General features: G+C 36.0%; 1 protein-coding gene across 1 annotated transcript in view; it reads left to right on the top strand.

The window, feature by feature from the left end:
• Positions 1 to 20,194, top strand: part of LOC128579504 (ankyrin repeat domain-containing protein 26-like) — a 71,249-nt gene that overhangs the window by 27,230 nt on the left and 23,825 nt on the right. The window contains exons 6-8 of the mRNA XM_053581566.1: positions 10,446 to 10,474; positions 10,559 to 10,640; positions 14,972 to 15,042. Of these exons, the coding sequence (XP_053437541.1) occupies positions 10,446 to 10,474; positions 10,559 to 10,640; positions 14,972 to 15,042 (182 nt within the window). The remainder of the gene's footprint in view (positions 1 to 10,445; positions 10,475 to 10,558; positions 10,641 to 14,971; positions 15,043 to 20,194) is intronic.

The raw sequence follows: 20,194 nt of genomic DNA, 5'->3' as shown, positions 1-20,194 counted from the left end.
CCTGTTTGAATAATTGGTATCATTCAAAAGCCTTGTCTTTAATTTCTGATACACTTTATTACCTGCTAAACTCAATTAGTGAGGAACCCTACTGTATTTCAAAGTTCTTAGAACACTTTTTTCATTTCGTTAAGCTCTGCTATATCTTTCTCATTATGTTCATATCCTTGGCGACTTTGTCTTTGAATTCTTTAGTTTCTTGAAACAACTTTTGAACAGTTTTTTGGATGTCTCTTTTCATCTTTTCCTCCACTCTATTCGTCTTATTTTTCAACCATATTCTGAATTCTGTTTCTGACATTTGAGCCACTTCTCTATGAATAGTATCTTTTGTTGTATCTCCTTTTTCATCCCTTGGTGTAGGTGATCTTCACTGATTTTTCATGTTGCCAAAGTTCTTCCACTGGTTCTTCCTTAGGAGTATTTTCTCCAATATTGCATTTAAAACTTGTGGGGCAAGTTTGGTTTGGTGGCTTCAGGTACTGGTGCTAAGCAGTCCATTATCAATGACCTGGAGCTTGTGATTGTGGCTTTTCCCCTACAGCCTTTGACCATTGTGAAAGGTCAATCCTGTTGAATCTCAGCTGTATAACTATATAAACATCTGGGTTGCCCCACCTCCCCCACACTAGTAACAGCTAGAGGAAGAGAATCTATAACTCTCCACTACAAAACAACTACAACTCAACTTTGGAGGGTCCCCAGGTAGACATTCCAGGTTGAAAGTTCTAATCAGATTGTCCCAGGGAGTACAATCACTGTTCACGAGAAAGAGTTCAGAGTTTCAAGCATTCAAATTGTAGGAATTCACAGGCATTCTGTCCAGCAAACCCATGGGGCTAGACTCTGGTCCCCTCTGGTGGGTAAGGGAGTCAGGAAAGTTGCCCATTAATGTCAGAACTTGGATGTCAGTTCCTCTGCCAGCTGCACACCATCTCCACATCCATCTCTCTCCAGACACCACTCTCTCTCTGCAGCCCCCGCTTCCTCACTAGTCGCTGCCCGTGATGCCATCTAGAGTTCTACACAATGCCTGGTCCTGTGAATTCACCAAACAATCTGGGCTCTGCAGGGGGTATACTTTCAGGCATCCAGGCTCCTGGCAAAGGGTTAACTGTGCATTCAGATTTTCAGGGAAAATATTTGATTGATTTTATGACCAGTCGGATGGCACCTGAGCTCACAGGTGGGAACTCCCGGGAAGAAGAAGACAGGGAGGAAGTACACTAAGTGAAAAGGATCAGGTGGCATGATTCAGGCTGGTCAAATGATACAATTTCTGGAGAGGGTGCATGGGTGGCAAGGGCCTACGTATTATGGGGTGAAGCAGTAGAATGGTTCTGGGTGAGTGAATTTGAACAGTCCCTGCCCTGAGTCTCCAAGGCAGCTACTGCTGCTGCCACAGATAGTGGGAGCCCAGAGAGCTGCTGGGTTTGTGCCTGATTAACTTTCTAGCAGGAGAATGATCATGGAGGTGGTCCCTGCCAAAGTGAAAGGTTTGCTGCCAGAGGAGATAATGGACAGTGGTATAACTTCAGTTGGTGACCATAGTATTGAAGCTGGGGAAGACCCAATTCCCATAGAGACAGAAGTGGAAGAAATTGTCAACATAAATATTACTGGTGGCTCTACAGCCATGCCTATTTCCACGGAACCAATCACAGTCGACAGTAAGCACACTAACCAAGTTACAGGAAATGCCACAATTACTAAGGCAAATTGTAACACCACAGTGAAACCAGCTTTTCCAAGTGGCGTTCAGAAATTTGGTGCTCAGATTCCTATGACTATATCAGTCCATCATATTATGTTAAACAAAGTATCACAGACAGCTGATGTTAAACTGGTAGTCAGAAACTTAAACCAGATGAACAGAGGTTAATTTTAACCACTTTGGTTAAGTCTCGTTCTAGAACTACCCCAAAGCCAACTACCGCAGACTCAGAAATTTACAACTGAGGCCCAATCAGGAGATAGTAAGTTATCACTGCAGTAAATTAAAATAGTTAATCATGGGAAGAAGGCCAGAGTTGAAACCTGTCATTGGAGTCTCAGCACTGACCCCAGGAAGCCAACAGATGAATAGTGTAACACAGCCCTTGTTATAGACCAAACAGTAAAAAACACTACAGATTGCTAAGAAGCCTCAAATACCAACCTCTGGTCCAGTAATCAAGAAGCTGATCTTTGTAAAACCAAGTAATGGAAAAACAGTTACAGGACAAACAACTCAAGTATCACCTCCAGTCATTGCAGGTAGGGTTCTTTCACAGTCTATTCCCAGAACTCCATCAAAGACCACAACAATATCTGAAAGTGGTTTTATTGGATCGCCTTTAAATTATACAACACAGACACTAAAGAAAATAGCCATATCTCCTGAGATAACGCCGGAAAGGCTATGTTAACCACTGTGATAAAAATGTGTCAAATGGTTTATGAAGTGAGTGTATGATGCCCCATAATCATATCATTGTATACAGTTATGATTTAATAAAAAAATTAAAAAAAAAAAGAAATCACCAAATAAGGCAGTGGAATCAATTGTGCAGACCATCACTGTTAGGGGAGTAAGCACATCAAAGTTTAAAGCAATTGCACGTCTGGAAACTGCTCTCAATGTCCGGAAGATGCAGTTACCTGGAAGCAAGTTTTATTATGTCTGACTTGTTACTGCCACACAACCAGTAGCTCACCCCAGCTAGATAGAATCCCAGTAAAAACACTCAAAGCCAGCAAGCAAAGCCATTGCTTGTGAATACAACCCCAGTTCAGAAGTCCGTTCCAATTATCGTGGCTTAGGTTGTCAAACAAGTTGCTCCCAACTAATCAATCTAACTTCACAAATCATAACTACTAGCCAGCCACAGGACCGGCTCATCATGCCTGCCGCAACACTGCCACAGATTCAGCCCAACCTCACCAACGGGCCACCAGGCCTTGTCCTGGCAGTGTCTTGGCCACAGCTCTGGGAACAGGGATTGTGGGCTATGCTGTGCTTCCAGCTCAGTACTTTACTCAGCTACAGTAGTCTTCATACGTGTCTGTAGCAAGCTATTCTAACTTCGTTGGAATATTTGGTATCCAGATCCAGTCGAGGCTTCCATTCAATGGTATAATCCCATCTGTGTCTTCCATTGGGCCTAGAAAGCCCTGTAAGTGTAAAATATCACTGTGTTTGACATTATATTGTGATTGCATTGCAAATAGTGAATTTTACAACATCCACAATTGTACTAGTTATTATAATAATTTCGAACATGAAAATGAAAGAAAAAAGCAATAAAAACATGCCTTGACAGAAATCCAGAAGGCTTCAGGCCTAAGATAGGGAAAGGAAAGGAGGGAGAATCAGATTGACATCATAGCAAAGGATGTAATTGCAAATGATCAGGCTGTCTAAAAAACTATTATGAATGCTGTGAGGCAAAAATAATGTGTTCCTCAGTATACAAATGCAATGGGTGTAAAATTTTGAGAAAGCCCAGAAAGAAAGACATTGATGTACTTGGCAGAGGCAGCTGAAGTACGAGTACAGCAACAAACAGCGGCAAAGACTAAGTTGTCTTCTCCAATTTCAGACTTGTTTAGTAGGCCAAACCAACTTTGAATAGTGGATGAGGAAAATTGTTGTTTACACTTGTGACTAAGGAAGTACCTGAAGCCATGTGTGACTACCTTCTTGCCCAGACAGAGCAGGCAGACAAGAGGGAAAATAAAAAGCAGCAGCTGAAAGAGTAATAGGAACACATTTATAAGAGTGATTTTGCTTGACAAATGCAATTAGTGTAACCTGGATGTTTGTACGCTCGATGAATCCCTAACAATAAAAAATGTAAAGGATTTGGATGAGGTTTGATGAGCATGGTTAACTTAGCAGGAAAAGCAAAATGTGACCCCTGTGCCATGAATTGCTAACTCTTGCACAAAAGACTGATAAATGGTACAGTACAGAAAATTTAAGGTGCAGGGATACTTGATTTTTTGGAAAATGGTTTAACAATTATTGTGTTTTAATTCACTTCTTGTTTTAAGAGATTCGAATTATAACATTGAAAGAGAAGAGATTTAAAATGAGGAAATTAGTGCATTTTAAATCTTAGTTAAATCTGCTTATGGCCTAAATTTAAGTTTTCTTTCTTGTATTATATAGATTTTTCATTGGCTTAGGTGTTTTTTTTTTTTTCTTTTTTTGTAGAGACAGAGTCTCACTTTATGGCCCTCGGTAGAGTGCCGTGGCATCACACAGCTCACAGCAACCTCAAACTCCTGGGCTTAAGCGATTCACTTGCCTCAGCCTCCCGAGTAGCTGGGACTACAGGCGCCCGCCACAACGTCCGGCTATTTTTTGGTTGCAGTTTGGCTCGGGCCGGGTTTGAACCCGCCCCCCTCGGTATATGAGGCTGGTGCCTTACCGACTAAGCCACAGGCGCCGGCCATTGGCTTAGGTTTTTAAACAGTTAGATGGTCTATCCTTCTGATTCTATTGACAAAGGATATTTATAATTACTATAATTTACAATGTGTGGTGTCACATGATTTTTTTCAGTAGAGAAATTCAAAGTACCAGTGGTTGTTAACCAGTCATCCTTTGAGTATAGATTTAGAGCGTATTCAGACAGAATGTCTAACATAAAAAATTCTTAAGAAACATTCAGATGGCCTTTTGTGTTTAGAAAAGCACCATATTTAAAAAAAAAATCAAGTTTTAAGGTGGATTCTGGAATAATATCTTGTTGTTAATTTGGGAATGTCAGAAGGGAACCCTCAGGCACACTCTTAAAATTAAGAGGGGGAGAGGGATAGGGTGAGTGGAGGGAGGGTAGTATAAATGTCTAAACACATAACTAAGAAAATGTGGTGAAGGCTATATTAACCAGTTTGATGAAAGTATTTCAGATTGTGTACAGAACCAGCACAATGTACCCCATAGTTGCATTAATGTACACAGCTACGATTCAATAAAAAAAGAAAAAAAATAAACATATAAAATATTAAGGGGGGCAGCACCTGTGCCTCATTGAGTAAGGTGCTGGCCCCTTATACCGAGGGTGGCAGGTTCAATCCTGGCTCTGGCCAAACAGCAACAAAAAAATAGCCGGGCATTGTAATGGGCACCGGTAGTCCCAGCTACTCTGGAGGCTGAGGCAATAGAATCACCTAAGCCCAAGAGCTTAAGATTGCTGTGCACTGTGACACCACTGCACTCTACAGAGGGTGAAAAGTAAGACTCTTTTTCTAAAAAAAAAAAAATTAAAAAAGACAGTAAATGATAAATGATACTTAGAGAATTAACAATGTGTTTCTATGATAAGGAATGGCCAACAAAAACTCCATTTTCTCTCAAAGAGGTGGCATGTATTTGAAATAATAAATTGTCAAAGTGTTTACTGGGTGCTATACAAATAAGAGGTGTGTATAAGTAGAAGTAAACTTATCATGTAGTGATTATATAGAACCTCACATTATTATCAAGTATAAAATTTGGCCTGTGAAGAAATAAAGAATAAGGAAGCTGTAAGAAATGAATTTGGAGAAGGATTTTTCATCTATACAAAAACTTCTCTTTGTAAACTTTTGAACTAAGAAGTTTCAAATCAATACATGACTCTTACTTGATTTACTGAAATGGGCTTCCCAACAAAGCCTTCAAAATTATAATGGGAAAAATTCCTTTTATAACAGTAGTCAGACATGTTGTCCATTGCTCTATTGGTTTGTTTTTATAATGGAAGTTTAATGTAGCATGATTTTACGCAGTTATTTGGGTAAGCGGAAGGTATGAGTATAATTACTCAAATAATCTAAATCATTTTCAGTAATTCTAAAACTCTGAATTTAGGAGTGTGTTGTAATGGGACTCTTGGTTTATAACAATAAAAAAGACCATGTTGGAATTCAGTAATTTTGTTAGGTACCTTAATCCTCAGTAATTATTCATGTATGATTATTGCAGTTCCTAAAGGGACTCTATAGTGTTTCTGTATGTAGTGAGAATATACGTTCATATGAACAGGCCTGATATAGGCAATAGAAACTAAGTGATCCAAAAGAGGATTCCATTATTCAATAAACAGAATCCTTCCTTTTGAAATTTGGATTTATAAAATTATAGGGCATTCACTTTAAGTATAGATAGTGCACACATTCTTAGCACCTCAATCTAGTATGTTTAATTAAAATTTTTATAAATGTAAATTAGCGTAAGATGATAAAATAATGTCTAGTCAACTTATTTTCAACAACTCAGAATATGTTTTTGGTCTAGGCCTAAATTTTGTTCATTTTGCAAATATTCTGTATTAATTCTAATTGCACATTTGTGATGTGTATTTCTATACAGTGTGAAGAAAATGTGAAATTTTGTTTACAATTGTAGATTATATGTGGTGGCATTGCTTAAGAGTGTTTGCTTATAGAAATTTTGAGGTGGAATCAAATGCTACCAGTTTTTCTGATTTTCAAGAAGCTTTGTAAAATACTAAGCCATTTCCTTCCTCTGTAGTACTTACTGAACATTTTGTATTTAGGCATTTGCATCAAATTGCTGAACAAAAGAAATAGCTATATTAATTCAACAATTTTAAAAAATACTTGAAGAGGGTTGGGCATACAATTTTTAGCTCTAATTCTATCACAAAGTAGAAAGATTAAATTTATATTTGTTAGAGCTATTCAAAGAATACCCTTTTCTACACTGTAGAAACAGGACAGCCAATTAATAATACAAAAAAATTAACATTTATACTGTCTTAAAAGAAATCAATTTCTTTTTCTTTTTTTAATGTTGAGGATTCATTGAGAGTACATGAAACCAGGTTACACTGATTGCATTTGTTAGGCAAAATCCCTCTTGCAATCCTATCTTGTCCCTAAAAGGTGTGGCACACACCAAGGCTCCACCTCTCTCTCCTCCCCGCTCTCTACTATTCTTTTCCCCAAACTTCCCTCCTTTCTCTCTCTGCTCTCCACTTTCCCTACCCCTACCATGTCCTTAATTGTCATTAATTGTCCTTAAATTAAAATTGAGTACATAGGGAAAATAGTAATTTCTTAGTGCAAGTGGACAGGGCATTACAAAGGTGGCAAGAATATAAAGTGAGTTCCCAGTTTCAAAATGTGTCAGAGACAGAGAGCACATACCCTCGCTGCTCCCACGTTCCTCACTGTTAGGGAGGCATGAAAGACTGAAGTCTCTGATCATGCAGAGGCGTGTTTCATCTAACACAGAGGAAAGGAAGTATAGGGTCAGGCACAAATGTATATAATTCAGTGGCATATAAATTATTTTACTTTACTGAACAGTAGTATCATATACTTCACAATAAGGAAGCTAGAATGGAGAGAAGAGGGTTAGTTATGAAGATATATTGGAAAGTATAGCCTGATAAAAAGTCCATCAGAAACTTGATGATTTGTGATGCCTTTTCATCTTGGAGTATGTTACACGGAGGGACTGGTGGTGAGATTCTAAAGGGGAAGCTCAGGTAAGGAAATGTGGAGGCAAATCCCTGCAGACCAGAGCTTCTCAAACTTTCTGATATCTCCTGGATACCTGGTTAAAAATGCACTTTGTTATTCAGTAGGTCTAGGTATCTTCATTTCTAACACACACAAGTGACGCTGAGGCTGCTAGTCCTTTGATCCCCATGAGTAGCAAGGGTATACACTTGCCTATAGAGAAATCTGGAAAAAAACCCTGGAAGAACAGTTTCACCATAGCAGGATCAAGAAAAGGCATTATTTTGATCTTATTTCTAAGCATGAGTTTAGCTGGAGGAGAAGGAGCAAAGAAACAAAGAAATCAAGTTATAAATGTGAGATCGTTTTGCTAAATGAAGAGGGAAGAAATAGCAGAAATAATCCATGAAAACAATGGAGACCACAGGGTCACAGAATACTTTTTGAAGGGAAGAGACATTCTGGGTAGGGAAAGAGAGTGGAAAGAAGAAAGTTAACTAGGTAATTTTGTAGTTAATGATGAGGAAATTTGAGAGTACTGACCAGGATGGATTTAGGAAACTGGCCCTCACACAAGATAGATTGTTGCTGCCCCAGAGATCACTTAGAAGCAGGAGAGTGCTGGAATTGGGGTAAACCAGAGAGATACATGTCTCCTCTCCACAAATGCCAGTCATCAGAGATGCATGTTGCATTGATATTACATTATCGAATAAGACTAATTTGCATACAAGCAGTGGCTGCTTTTTTAAGACAAATTTTTTGTTCTATAAAATGGCTATTTTCTAAAGATCTTAAAAGATTAATAGGATATACCAAAGGAAACTAATTTTATAAAAATGTAATTATCTTCCATGACTTGGCAATTATGAATTGAGCTGCAATGAACAATCTGGTGCAAATATCTTTATTGCCAAATGACTTTTGGTCCTTTCGATATACACCTAGAAGAGGAATTGCAGGATTAAAAGTCAGGTGTACATTTAGATCCCTGAGTGTTCTCCAAACTTCCTTCCAAAAGGAATGTACTAGCTTGCATTCCCAGCAGCAGTGCAAAAGTGTTCCCTTTTCTCCACAACCACGCCAACATCTAGAGTTTGGGGATTTTGTGATGTTAGATGGTATCTCAGAGTAGTTTTTGTTTGCATTTCTCAGATGATTAAAGATGGTGAGCATTTTTTCATGCGTCTGTAGACCATCTGCCTATCTTCATAGAAGCTTCTGTTCATGTCTCTTGCCCACATTTAAATGGAATCACTTGTTTTTTTTTTCTTAGTCATATGTTTGAGTTCTCTGTGGATTCAGGTTATTAGACCTTTGTCAGAAATATAACTTGCAAAAATCCTCTCCCATTTTGACGCTATTTGCTTTATTTACTGTTTTCTTGGCAGTGCAGAAACTTTTTAATTTGATCAGATCTTAGTAATGTATTTTTGATGTTGTTTCAATTGCTCGGGGTGTCCTCCTCATCAAATATTCTTTCAGGCCAATTTTTTCAAGCATTTCCCTGCACTCTCTCTATGAATTTTTTATAGTTTCATGTCTTAAGTTTAAGTCCTTTAACCAGTGAGAGTCAATTTTTGTTAGAGGAGAAAGGTGTTGGTCCAGTTTGAGTCTTTACAAGTTGCCAGCCAATATACCAGGGAATACTTTGCAGCATTAAAAAAAAAAAAGAAATGGAGACATTACCTGTTTTATGTTTACATGGTTGGAGCTGTAAAATACTCTTCTTAGTAAAGTTTCTCAGAAATGGAAAAAAAATCTAATGTACTCAGTGCTACTGTGAAACCAATTTATAATCACTCACACTTGTATATGAAAAATGAAACACAACTTTAGCCTAGAATGAAGGAGGGAAGGGGAGGGAGAAGGGAAAGGAGGAGGATGGGTTGATAGAGGGAGGGTTAGTAGGGGGATCACACCTATGGAGCATATTGCAAGTACAAGTTGGATCTATCAGGTGTAGAACACAAATGTCTTAATGCTGCAATTGGGGAAATGAGGTGAAAGCTATGTTGATTAGTAGGATGTAAGCACTCCAATTTGTACAAATAATCAACACATGGAATCCCATTTGGCATAAATGTACTTATGACCTATGTACAAGTGACTTAATTAAATATATATGTGTGTATATATATGTATGTATTCATGTTTTTTCAAAACTTTCTTATTTTTACCAAATATTGCTTTTATTTTGAAATGTAAAAGGTTATTAATTTCATATAATTCTGTGACATCTCAATTTTTTTTCTTTTTGGATAAATGTTTTGATATTTGAAATGTATTGTTCATAATTTATTTGATGTATTTTATATGTCCTCAGGTGAGTGGGTAATGAAACTCTTAGATGGCAAAAGTAGATGGTAGAAGAAATGTAGGTGTATCTGCAGCTTACATGGATATGGAACAAAGGGAATGTTTATATTAACTATTATTCTACAAGTGTACATCCATGCTGCTCTATTAAAAATACTTTCTCTAAGAGAAATATATTATAGATTCATCCCTACTGTCATTAGAAGTGTGTCCTTTATAAATAACAAAACAAAGATCAGATGATTACTTACGTGCATAAATGATGCTTTTGTGTCGCATTAAAGCTATGCTAAAGGCTTCTGCCATCAGTCTTGTCATTTGTTCTCTCAGGGGTATGATTTGCTCCTCTGATTAAAGACACCATTCACATTGCCATATGTGCACTGCCGTGTTTGAGTGGTTTTCCTCTGAAATACTTTAGAAATCTTAAGTGGATGTTGTATTAAATGTATGTTCCCTTACTTTTCTTCGTTTATTTCTGTCATATTGCTGTCCACAATAAAAAAAGAAAAAGGAAAACAACTTCAAAGCTAAAATAATCATGTACAAAGTCAAACTTGAGGATTAAGCTCAATATTAACTCTCCATAACTGCACGTTTGGCTTTATCGTATTTACATTTATATTGTCATTTACATTGATTGTCTGTGTTTTTTGTTTTCTTAGGGTTTTCTGAGAAACATTGCCAGTTGAAGGTAACCACATTTTTTTTTCATCTGGAATTATTCACTGTGTGTCATATGAAATATACATTACTTATGAAACCCTTTATTTTAAAGTCCACTCAGCATACCATTAAGATGGAAGTTTCCCATGGCAAGAAAGCAGTAAAACAGAAAAATGTGCAACTGTCCAGATCAGGTAATTTTTTTGGGGGAGGGAAATGGATACATGTTCTTGCTATGTGTAATGACTATAGCTCACTGTAACTTCAAAATCCTGGGGACAAGGGATCTTTCTTCCTTCTTTAATTTTCAACTTAAAATTCCTGTTTTTGTTAGGGAGTGGAAAGAGATGAACTATGAAACTACACAATTGTCTAGTGTTTCAAAGAATTTATGAAATTCTGACTTTACATAGTGGAATGCTTTATACTAACAAGTTGGTCTTCTTTTAACTTTAGTTATTTTATCCTATTGTTACACCGATGATATTAAGGCAGTTAAATGTCTGACTAGCAGAACCTATGTGCATGTGTGTCATCATTAATTATTAAAAACAAGGAAAATAATAAATTGTCCTTCCATGGCTATTTGAAAGACATAGTCTTTTAAAATGGCAGTACTAAATGTTTTGGCTTTAGGGTCCTCTCAAACTATTACAAATAATTGAGTGAAGTATCCAACACCTAGAATTAGCTGTATGTTATTACCTTGCACTCATACGCTGAAAATGTTTTACTTTATAGGTGACATAGGTGTAAAATCATAATTTGTTTCCATGTCCTAAAATTTCATATAAATGATATATACACTGTGTTCAAAATAAGATGATGAAGTTTGTGAACTCATCCTAGAAAAAGCACTGCATACCTCATTGTTGAATATCACCACAGTCACCTTTGAAGTACTTCCCTTGGAAAGTTGTGCACCAATACCAGTGCCTCATCCAGGCTCCAAAGCAATTTTGGAACTTTTATTTCTGGAATAGCCATCAGCACTGACATTGTATTATCTTCGATGTCCTAAATGTTATCAAAATATCTTCCTTTAAAATGTTCCTTCATCTTTGGGTAAAGAAAAAGGTCATTGAGAGCCAGATTATATGAGTAGGGAGGATGTTCTAATACAGTTATTTGTTTACTGACTAAAAGCTCCCCACAGATGGTGCTGTGTGACTTGGTGCATTGTCACACAGCAAGAGCCATTGCCCCCCTGATGCAAGAACCATGATTTGGCAAAAAGTTCAGGTCATTTTCATCTAACTTTTCCATGTAGCCTTTTCAGCACTTACAAATAGTAAACTTTGTTAACTGTGCAGTTGTTGAAAATTTTTAATGAGCAATCCCTCTGATATCAAGAAGGTTAGCAATATCATTTTAACATTTTGTTAGAACTAAAGGAATGTTTTGATTGTGGAGAAGACTGACTTTCATTGTGCACTTTGATGCTTTTATTCAGTTCATGCTGGTATGCCTGTGTTTCATCACCAGTGATAACATGGCTCAAAACTTCATCTTTCTTCTCTGTAAGGTCTTGTCAAAATTTGACTCTCCTTTCCATTTTTCCACTGGTGATCTACTTTGGGAATCATTTTGTTCAAGCTTTTTCTTGTCAAGATTTTCCATTATGATTTTCCGATTTTTTTATTAGATCATAACTGTGCACATTACTGCATTTGTGTGGTACAGTATGCTGATTTTATATATAATTTGGAATGTTTACATCAAACTGGTTAACATAGCATTCAACTCCCACCCCTGCCCTCCCCTGTTTGACTTGGGTATTTTAAAAAAATTTCCCGTGTGATTCCATTAATCCGTATAACCCAACTATTGATATGACAGACGTATGTGTGTATATTGACCTCTCAAACAGACTTTATACTACATTTATCTACTATGCTACACTCTTCTTACGTAATTAAAAGTTTGCTGACTAAAATAAAAAAAAAAAAACATAGCATTGACCTCACTTATTTATTTTCTTTTTCTTTCAGTTTTTTGCTGGGACCGGGTTTGAATCCACCCGCTCTGGTCTATAGGGCTGGCTCCCTACTTCTTTGAGCCATAGGCAGCGCCCACTTATTTAATTGTTGTGTTTAGACATTTATAATCTACTGTTAATAAAATATTAAATGTAATATTAACAGCAAAATATGCATGTCTCTACAAATTTTAATACTAGTATCAATATTAAATAGTATTGATATTTAATTAATACTTAATATTTAATATTTAATAGTATTAAGGCTTAACTAATAGTAGAATATAAATGTCTCTACAATACTTAATATATTGTTAATATTTAATAGTAGAGTATAAATGTCTAAACACAACAATTAAATAAGGGAAGTGAATTCTGTCTTAACAAGTTTGATTTAAACATTCCAAATTATATATAAAATCAGCACATTATATGCCATAAATGGAGTAATGTATGCAGTTATGATCTAATAAAATAAATTAAAAAAAAGACTTTCCTACCTGTTTCTCTCTTGATGTTTACTTGATATGCTATGCTTCTCACAGTCAGCTAATAGTTTTGATGCAAAATTCAATGAATTTTTGTAAGGTTTTCATGACTTTCATTCTTACTACTGGGCACCCTTACCTCTCTTCTTCAATGCTGCTTTTTATCCCTTCAGAAAACTATTTAATCTATTTGCAAACTGCTGATTTTTTTGTGGCATTATCTGCAAACTAACATGTCCCTGACTTCCCTTTCATGCTTGCTAAGTTTAACAAGATTAACATTTATTCATCGCTCTAATTCAGGTTTTGAAATTCTCATAACAGCACACAATCATGCAGCAATGATAATGAACTCCATTCTGAAAGATAGTCAACATAAACACAACTATGAGACACTGATACACCAAAGTTATGAAACCATAATGAGGGGCTTGTACAGTACTACTGACGTAAGCACACAGTTGTGAGTTTGTGAACTTAATTGTCAAGGCTTCATATGTCATTTTGTGACTTTATTTAATTTGCTAAGTATTATATTTGTGAGATCAATCCATATTGACACAAGTGTATTTGGTTTAATTTATTTTGATTTTTATAATATTCCATCACATAAATGCTGCAACATCAAACTGTTCGAAAGCTTGTTTATATATATATTCCTATATATATGAATGATAGTCCTAATGGCTTTTGTATTATATAGGTGTATCCACAGATATTTATTGTATTGTTTATTAATATTTAAAAAATTAAAATACAAAACCAAGATTTATATGTTCATTTATTTTATAAAAACATGCATCCTATATGGGACACTGATATTTGATATCCAAAATATTTCCATAAACATTCACTTATTTCAGGCCCACATTGCCTTTATTTTCCAATATGTCCTTCTAATTCCTTTTCTGCCATTCACTTGTGTTTTTCTGAAATTCATCTTCCATATAGAGTTTAGAGTGATTTACTTAAGTGAAAATGGGATAATTAATATCTCTTTGAAATATTAACATCCAAGCACCATGAAATTTCATAGAAGGATTTCTGCTATCCCTTCTTGTCGGCATTTTTTTCTGGCATTCCTAAGCTTCTACAATGCCTGGCTCACCAATCCCTCTACTGCAGACAAATACATATACATATGTTTCTTCAGGAATTGTTTCCTCTCTCTCCTTCTGCTTTCTGTCCTGCTCTCATTCTTTCCTGGCCCCTATGCCCTTTAATTTGGCTCATCTTACATTATAAATATCAGCTCAGACATAATCTCTGAAAAACTCATTTTTGACAGTTTTATTTATATTCCTTCCAGCCACAGCGTCAATAATTATTGAGTAAAACAGATAAAGACTGTTCCAGAAGTTTTGAAATATTGTGCTTATAGTCCAGGGGAAAGGGTAGAGACATGGCAAGAAACGACTTACAGTTTAGGTAGGAACATTGAAGTAGAGATGACACTAGAGTACTAAGGCAGCCCTGAGGGAGGAGATGCCTATTTATCTAGAGAAACAGCAGGAATCAATGAAGGCTTCATGTTGCATTCTAAGGCCTTAAAAGATAAAAATAAAATTGTTAAAATATCACAGTAAATCTTTTCACATGTAACAAACAGGATGTACACTGATGAAAATACAAAAAGCAACAGAAATTTGTGAATTATTAATAAAACAACATGCACAGCATGCTTTTGAATGGTACTATTATGAAATAGAGAATAATCCACAATGTTATTTCATATGTGTGTATTGTATATTTAAATTCTGTTTTTCTTCTGACATTATGTGCATATACATTAGGTGGAAATATCTGTGAGTAAATCTTTGATATGTCTGTATTTGTTGAACCTAGTGACATCTAGTTCCCTCTGGGTTGTTTTGCAAAGTTTTGGATAATTAGAAGTGTTTTATTTTATTTTTTTTACGGAAGTAAATATTTAGCTAAAGATTAAGCTTAACATAAACTCTCAATTTACACATAAATTACTTTTTTACCCCTTTTTATCAAACAATGTCAATTTTGTTGAACTGTGGTCCACTTAACTAAATGTATGGTCTATCAGTAGAGCCAGCCTTGCAGATGTCATCAGATGAAGAGAAAGAAAGTCATGAAGGAAATAAAAATAAACAGTCACAGGTATGAAACTATTTAATTTTAGATTTCTGATTTACTATTGCTTTCTTTTGCAATGGTATTTTGAATGGTATTTGCAATGTAGAATAGTCCAAATAAAATTATCTTTTGGACTAACATCTTAGACTGAATAGGTCACAATTTAATATTTTCTTTAAAATATATTCTTAACTAGTTAAAATATTAAAAAATCCTGAAAACTCAGATAGCCTTTGTCTTTGGAATAGAGGTAAAGAATTTCTGGGCTTGGGATGGAGCAAGTTGGGGAACCAGAAAGATCATTCAGCTGAGTTCTCCTAGAACGAATGGGGGAAAAGAGAGTACCCAGCTATACCTAGCATGAAGACCTTACCCAGAGTCCTAGCTAAGGGAGCACAGTGAGGAGGTGGTGAGATGGATATAGCTTATGATCTGGAGAGGTGGAAATCTGATGAATTAGGTAAGTAATTGAGACTGGCTTGGATCAGCTGGCCACCCACAGAGGTTTGTGGCAGAAGGAAGCCTTTCTTGAACTTTCAGTTGTTGGGGCAAGCTGTGTGTTGAGTGGAAAGCTTGGAAGAGAAGGCAAGCTCAAACAGTAAACAGCCTAACCATATTCAAATGCTGGTTGGAGGGGATGTGCCATAGGTTTATGCCTGGTGAGGCAGCTATAATGAGAAGTTCTCGGTCGCCAGGTGGCTGCCATTGTGGGAAGTCCTGACAAGGTCTTAGCAGGAGCCTAAAGCACTGTTGTCTTAATATCTTCTGCCAAGATCAGAACTCATCTATTGGGGCAGGCTGAGGGACTCCTGCAACCTATAGGAACTAGAGTCAGGGGGCACTGTGAAACCTGGCCATGAAGGATTCTAGCCAGCTTTAAGATCCCAACTCAGCAGCATCTGAATGCTGAGAAAACAATCAGGTGATTGCCCAAGGCAATAATTTTGGAATTAGGATGATAGAGGTTGCTGCTGTGCTCTCTGTCTCCTGAAGAACCCACAGCACGACCTGATGCCCCAGAAACATACTGTCATCATGCAACATACTGTCATCAAGAGCAAGGACTTCTCTTTAAAACAAACGAGGTAGTGAGAAGTAAAAAGGAGCATAAGGAGGTAAACAAGAAGAAAGAACACATGAGGAGGAACCAATAGAAAAATTCAGGCAAACTGAAAAATAAGAACAGAGGATCCCCCGCAATGAACCATGAGGCACCTACTGCAGAAGACCCCATCTATAAAGAATTAGTTGACTTCTCTCAGAGCTGGACAGATCCTCTAAACAGAAATTAAACAAAGATATAAGAGATTGAAATGAGATCCTAGCAAAACTGTGCTTGACAGATGTATATAGACCACTCCATCCCAAAATAAGAATATACATTATTGTCATCATCCCATGGAACATTCTCCAAAATCATCACATCCTGTGACAGAAAATGACACTCAACAAATCAAAAGAATTGAAATTTTACTGTGCATCTTCTCAGAGCACAAGGCACTAAAAGTCAAACTCAACTTCAACAAAAACGTTCAACCTCACAAAAACGCATGGAAGTTCAACAACCTTATGCTGAATGACAGTTGGGTGCTGGAAGAAATACAAAAGGAAATTATTAACTTCCTTGAATATAACAACAATGAAGACACAAGTTAAAAAAAAAACTGTGGGATACAGCAAAAGCAGAAAAAAAATACCACTTTAGAAGCCTATATTCAAAAAAATGAAAAAAAGAAAGATGGAGACTTTACTTTTTTCATGTTTATTACATGGATGGAGCTGGAACATATTCTTCTTAGCAAAGTATCTCGAGGATGTAAGAAAAAGTATCCAATGTACTCAGCCCTACTATGAAACTAATTTATAGCTTTCGTATGAAAGCTATAACTCAGTTATAATTTAAGAATATGGGGAAGGGGGAGAGGAAGGGGGAGGATGGGTGGAGGGAGAGTGATTGGTGGTCTCCTGTGGTGCATCTTACAAGGGTACATGTGAAACTTAGTAAATGTAGAATATAAATGCCTTAACACAACTAAGAAAATGCCAGAAAGGCTATGTAAACCAGTGTGATGAAAGTGTGTCAAACAGTCTATAAAAGCAGTATATGGTGCCCAATGATTGCATTAATGTACACTACTATGATTTAATAAAAAAAAAATGAATGTTCAAATAATGTACCTTGGTAAAAATTAAATCCAATTTATGTGATAATTGGTCACTAAATTGCCCTCTAAAGAGACACATGTTGGTTGACTAAATAGAAAAACTCAGTCCAGACATCTGCTGCATTCAAGAGTCTCATCTATCCTTAAAAGATAAACATAGACTAAAGGTGAAGGAATGGTCACCTTTAATTCAGGCAAATGGAAATCAGAAAAAAGTAGGTGTGGCAATTATATTCTCAGATACAATAGGCTTTAAACCAATCAAAGTAAGAAAAGATAATGATGGTCACTTCTTATTTCTTAAGGGCTACGCTCAACATGATGAGATTTCAATTATCAACATTTATGCACCCAAGCAGAATGCAACTCAATTTATAAGAGAAATTTTAGCTGACATGAACAATTTGATTTCCCCCTGCACATTAATAGATGGAGACTTTAACACTCCTCTGGCAGTGTTGGATAGATCCTCACACAAAAAAGAAGCTAAGCAAAGAAATTTTAGAACTAAACTTAACCATTCAACGTTTACATATAATAGACATCTACAGAACATTTCATCCTAATTAAACTGAATACACATTCTTCTCATCAGCCGATGGATCATCCTCCAAAACTGATCGCATCTTGGGTCACAAGTTTAACATCAGCAAATTTTAAAAAATATAATTCATTCCTCGTATTTTCTCAGACCGTCATGGAATAAAAGTTGAACTCAGTAAAAACAGGAATCTTCACATGTATACAAAAACATTGAAACTAAATAACTTCATGCTGAATGATAGCTGGGTCATAGATGAGATTACGAAGGAAATTACCAAATTTTTGGAACAAAACAATAATGAAGTTGCAAACTATCAGAACCTCTGGGATACCACAAAGGCAGTCCTAAGGAAAATATATAGTATTGCAAGCCTTCCTCAAGAGAATGGAAAGAGAGGAAGTCAATAACTTCATGGGACATCTCAAGCAACTGGAAAAGGAAGAAATTTCCAACCCTAAATCCAGCAGAAGAAAAAAAAGATAACTAAAATTAGAACAGAACTAAACGAAATTGAAAACCAAAGAATCGTACAACAGATCATCCAATCAAAGAGTTGTTTTTTGAAAAGGTCAATAAAATAGATAAACCTTTGGCTAACCTAACAAGAAGTAGAAGAGTAGAATCCCCTATTCATCAATCAGAAAAGATAAAGGCCAAATAACAACAGACTCCTCAGAAATCCAACAAATCCTTAATGAATAGTACATAAAACTCTACTCTCAGAAGTATGAAAATCTGAAGGAAAGAGATCAATACTTGGAAACATGCCACCCTCCTAGACTTAGCCAGAAAGAAGTGCAAATGTTGAACAAGCCTATAACAAGCTCTGAAATAGCATCAAGTATAAGAAATCTCCCCCAAAAGAACAGCCCAGGACCAGATGGCTTCACATCAGAATTCTACCAAACCTTTAAGGAGGAACTAGTACCTATATTACTTAATCTTTTCCAAAACATACTAAAAGAAGGAATATTTCTCAATACATTCTATGAAGCAAATATCATGCTTATATCTAAACCAGAAAAAGACCCAACAAGAAAAGAAAATTAGAGACCAATATCTCTAATGAATATTGATGCAAAAATATTCAATAAGATCCTAGGAAACAATACAATAACACATCAAAAACATTATACACCACAACCAGGTGTGTTTCATCCCAGGGTCCCAAGGATGGTCCAGTATACATAAATTCATAAATATAATACATCACATAGACAAATTAAAAATCAAAGACCATATGATTCAATTGATGCTGAAAAAGCTTTGACTATACCCAGCATCCTCTCTTGATCAGAACACTTAAGAAAATAGGTATAGAATTCACTGAATTCTTGAGACATCTTTTGGGTTACTGCTTGGAATTCTAATTTGATCAATTGATGCTTACTACTGGCTGCTTGAAGAATTTTTTTCATCTTGACTTCAGACAGGTTCATTACAATGTGTCTTGGAGAGGCTCTGTTAGCATTGAAATTACCCAATGTATGATATACATCTGAAAGGGGTGTGTGGGGGTCTTTAGTGAAACTTGGGAAGTTTTCCTTTATGATAGTATCCTGAATGGCTTCCATTCCTTTGGGGCAATCTTCTTCCCCTTTAGGAATCCCTATTCATATATTTGAATAATTCATGGAGTATTGTAGTTTTCTAAGCACATGTTATGCTTTCTTTTCTTTTCTGCTCATCAACTCTCTGGGTTAAGTCAAAACTTTATCCTGTAGCTCTGAGCTTCTTTTTTCTCCATAGTATACCCTATTTTTGATACTTTTCACTGCAGCTTTACATTCCCTGATTGTTTCCTTCATTTCCTTAATCTCCACCATATCCTTTCAATGTTCTACGTATCAATCATCAGATTTTTGGTTCTTTCTTTCCATGTTCTTGCCCATTCCTTTTAGTGTCTTTATCATCCATATTTTAAATTCCCTTTCTATCAACTCCATTAATTCTTTTATTTTCTCCATACAAATAAATGTGTTTATTTGCTTTCCAATTTTGCCTGCACAAAATTAAGAAGACTTAAAATTTAAAAACAATGGCATTGATTAAAATAAGGACTAGAAACAAAAATGTCATCAAGAACGAGCAAAGATAAAAACATTCATAGAAGAGATCAGATTATTGCTGCCAGAAAATATTGAGCAATAATAATAAGAATGCAAAAAAAAGTAACATTCATATTGTGAGATAAGAGTGTGTCTATCATAGAATGCTTTGACTTTGAGGTTCAGTATGGGGTCATCAGTTAACTTCTTTTTCTTTTTTCTTTTTTCCAAAGTCTCAAAAAATAGACAACTATTCTTGCTAATACGTTTGAGTTCTCTGTGGATTCTGGTTATTAAACATTGGTCAAAGGTTTAACCTGCAAATATTTTCTCCCGTTTTGAGGGCTATCTGCTTGCTATACTTAACTATGTTCTTGGCTGTGCAGAAGGTTTTCAGTTTGATCAGGTTCCAGTAGTGT

This window comes from Nycticebus coucang, unplaced genomic scaffold, assembly GCF_027406575.1.
Source record: "Nycticebus coucang isolate mNycCou1 unplaced genomic scaffold, mNycCou1.pri scaffold_60, whole genome shotgun sequence".
Taxonomy (NCBI): domain Eukaryota; kingdom Metazoa; phylum Chordata; class Mammalia; order Primates; family Lorisidae; genus Nycticebus; species Nycticebus coucang.
The sequence above is the reverse complement of the archived record's forward strand: the minus strand, read 5'-3'. Positions and strand labels throughout refer to the sequence as shown.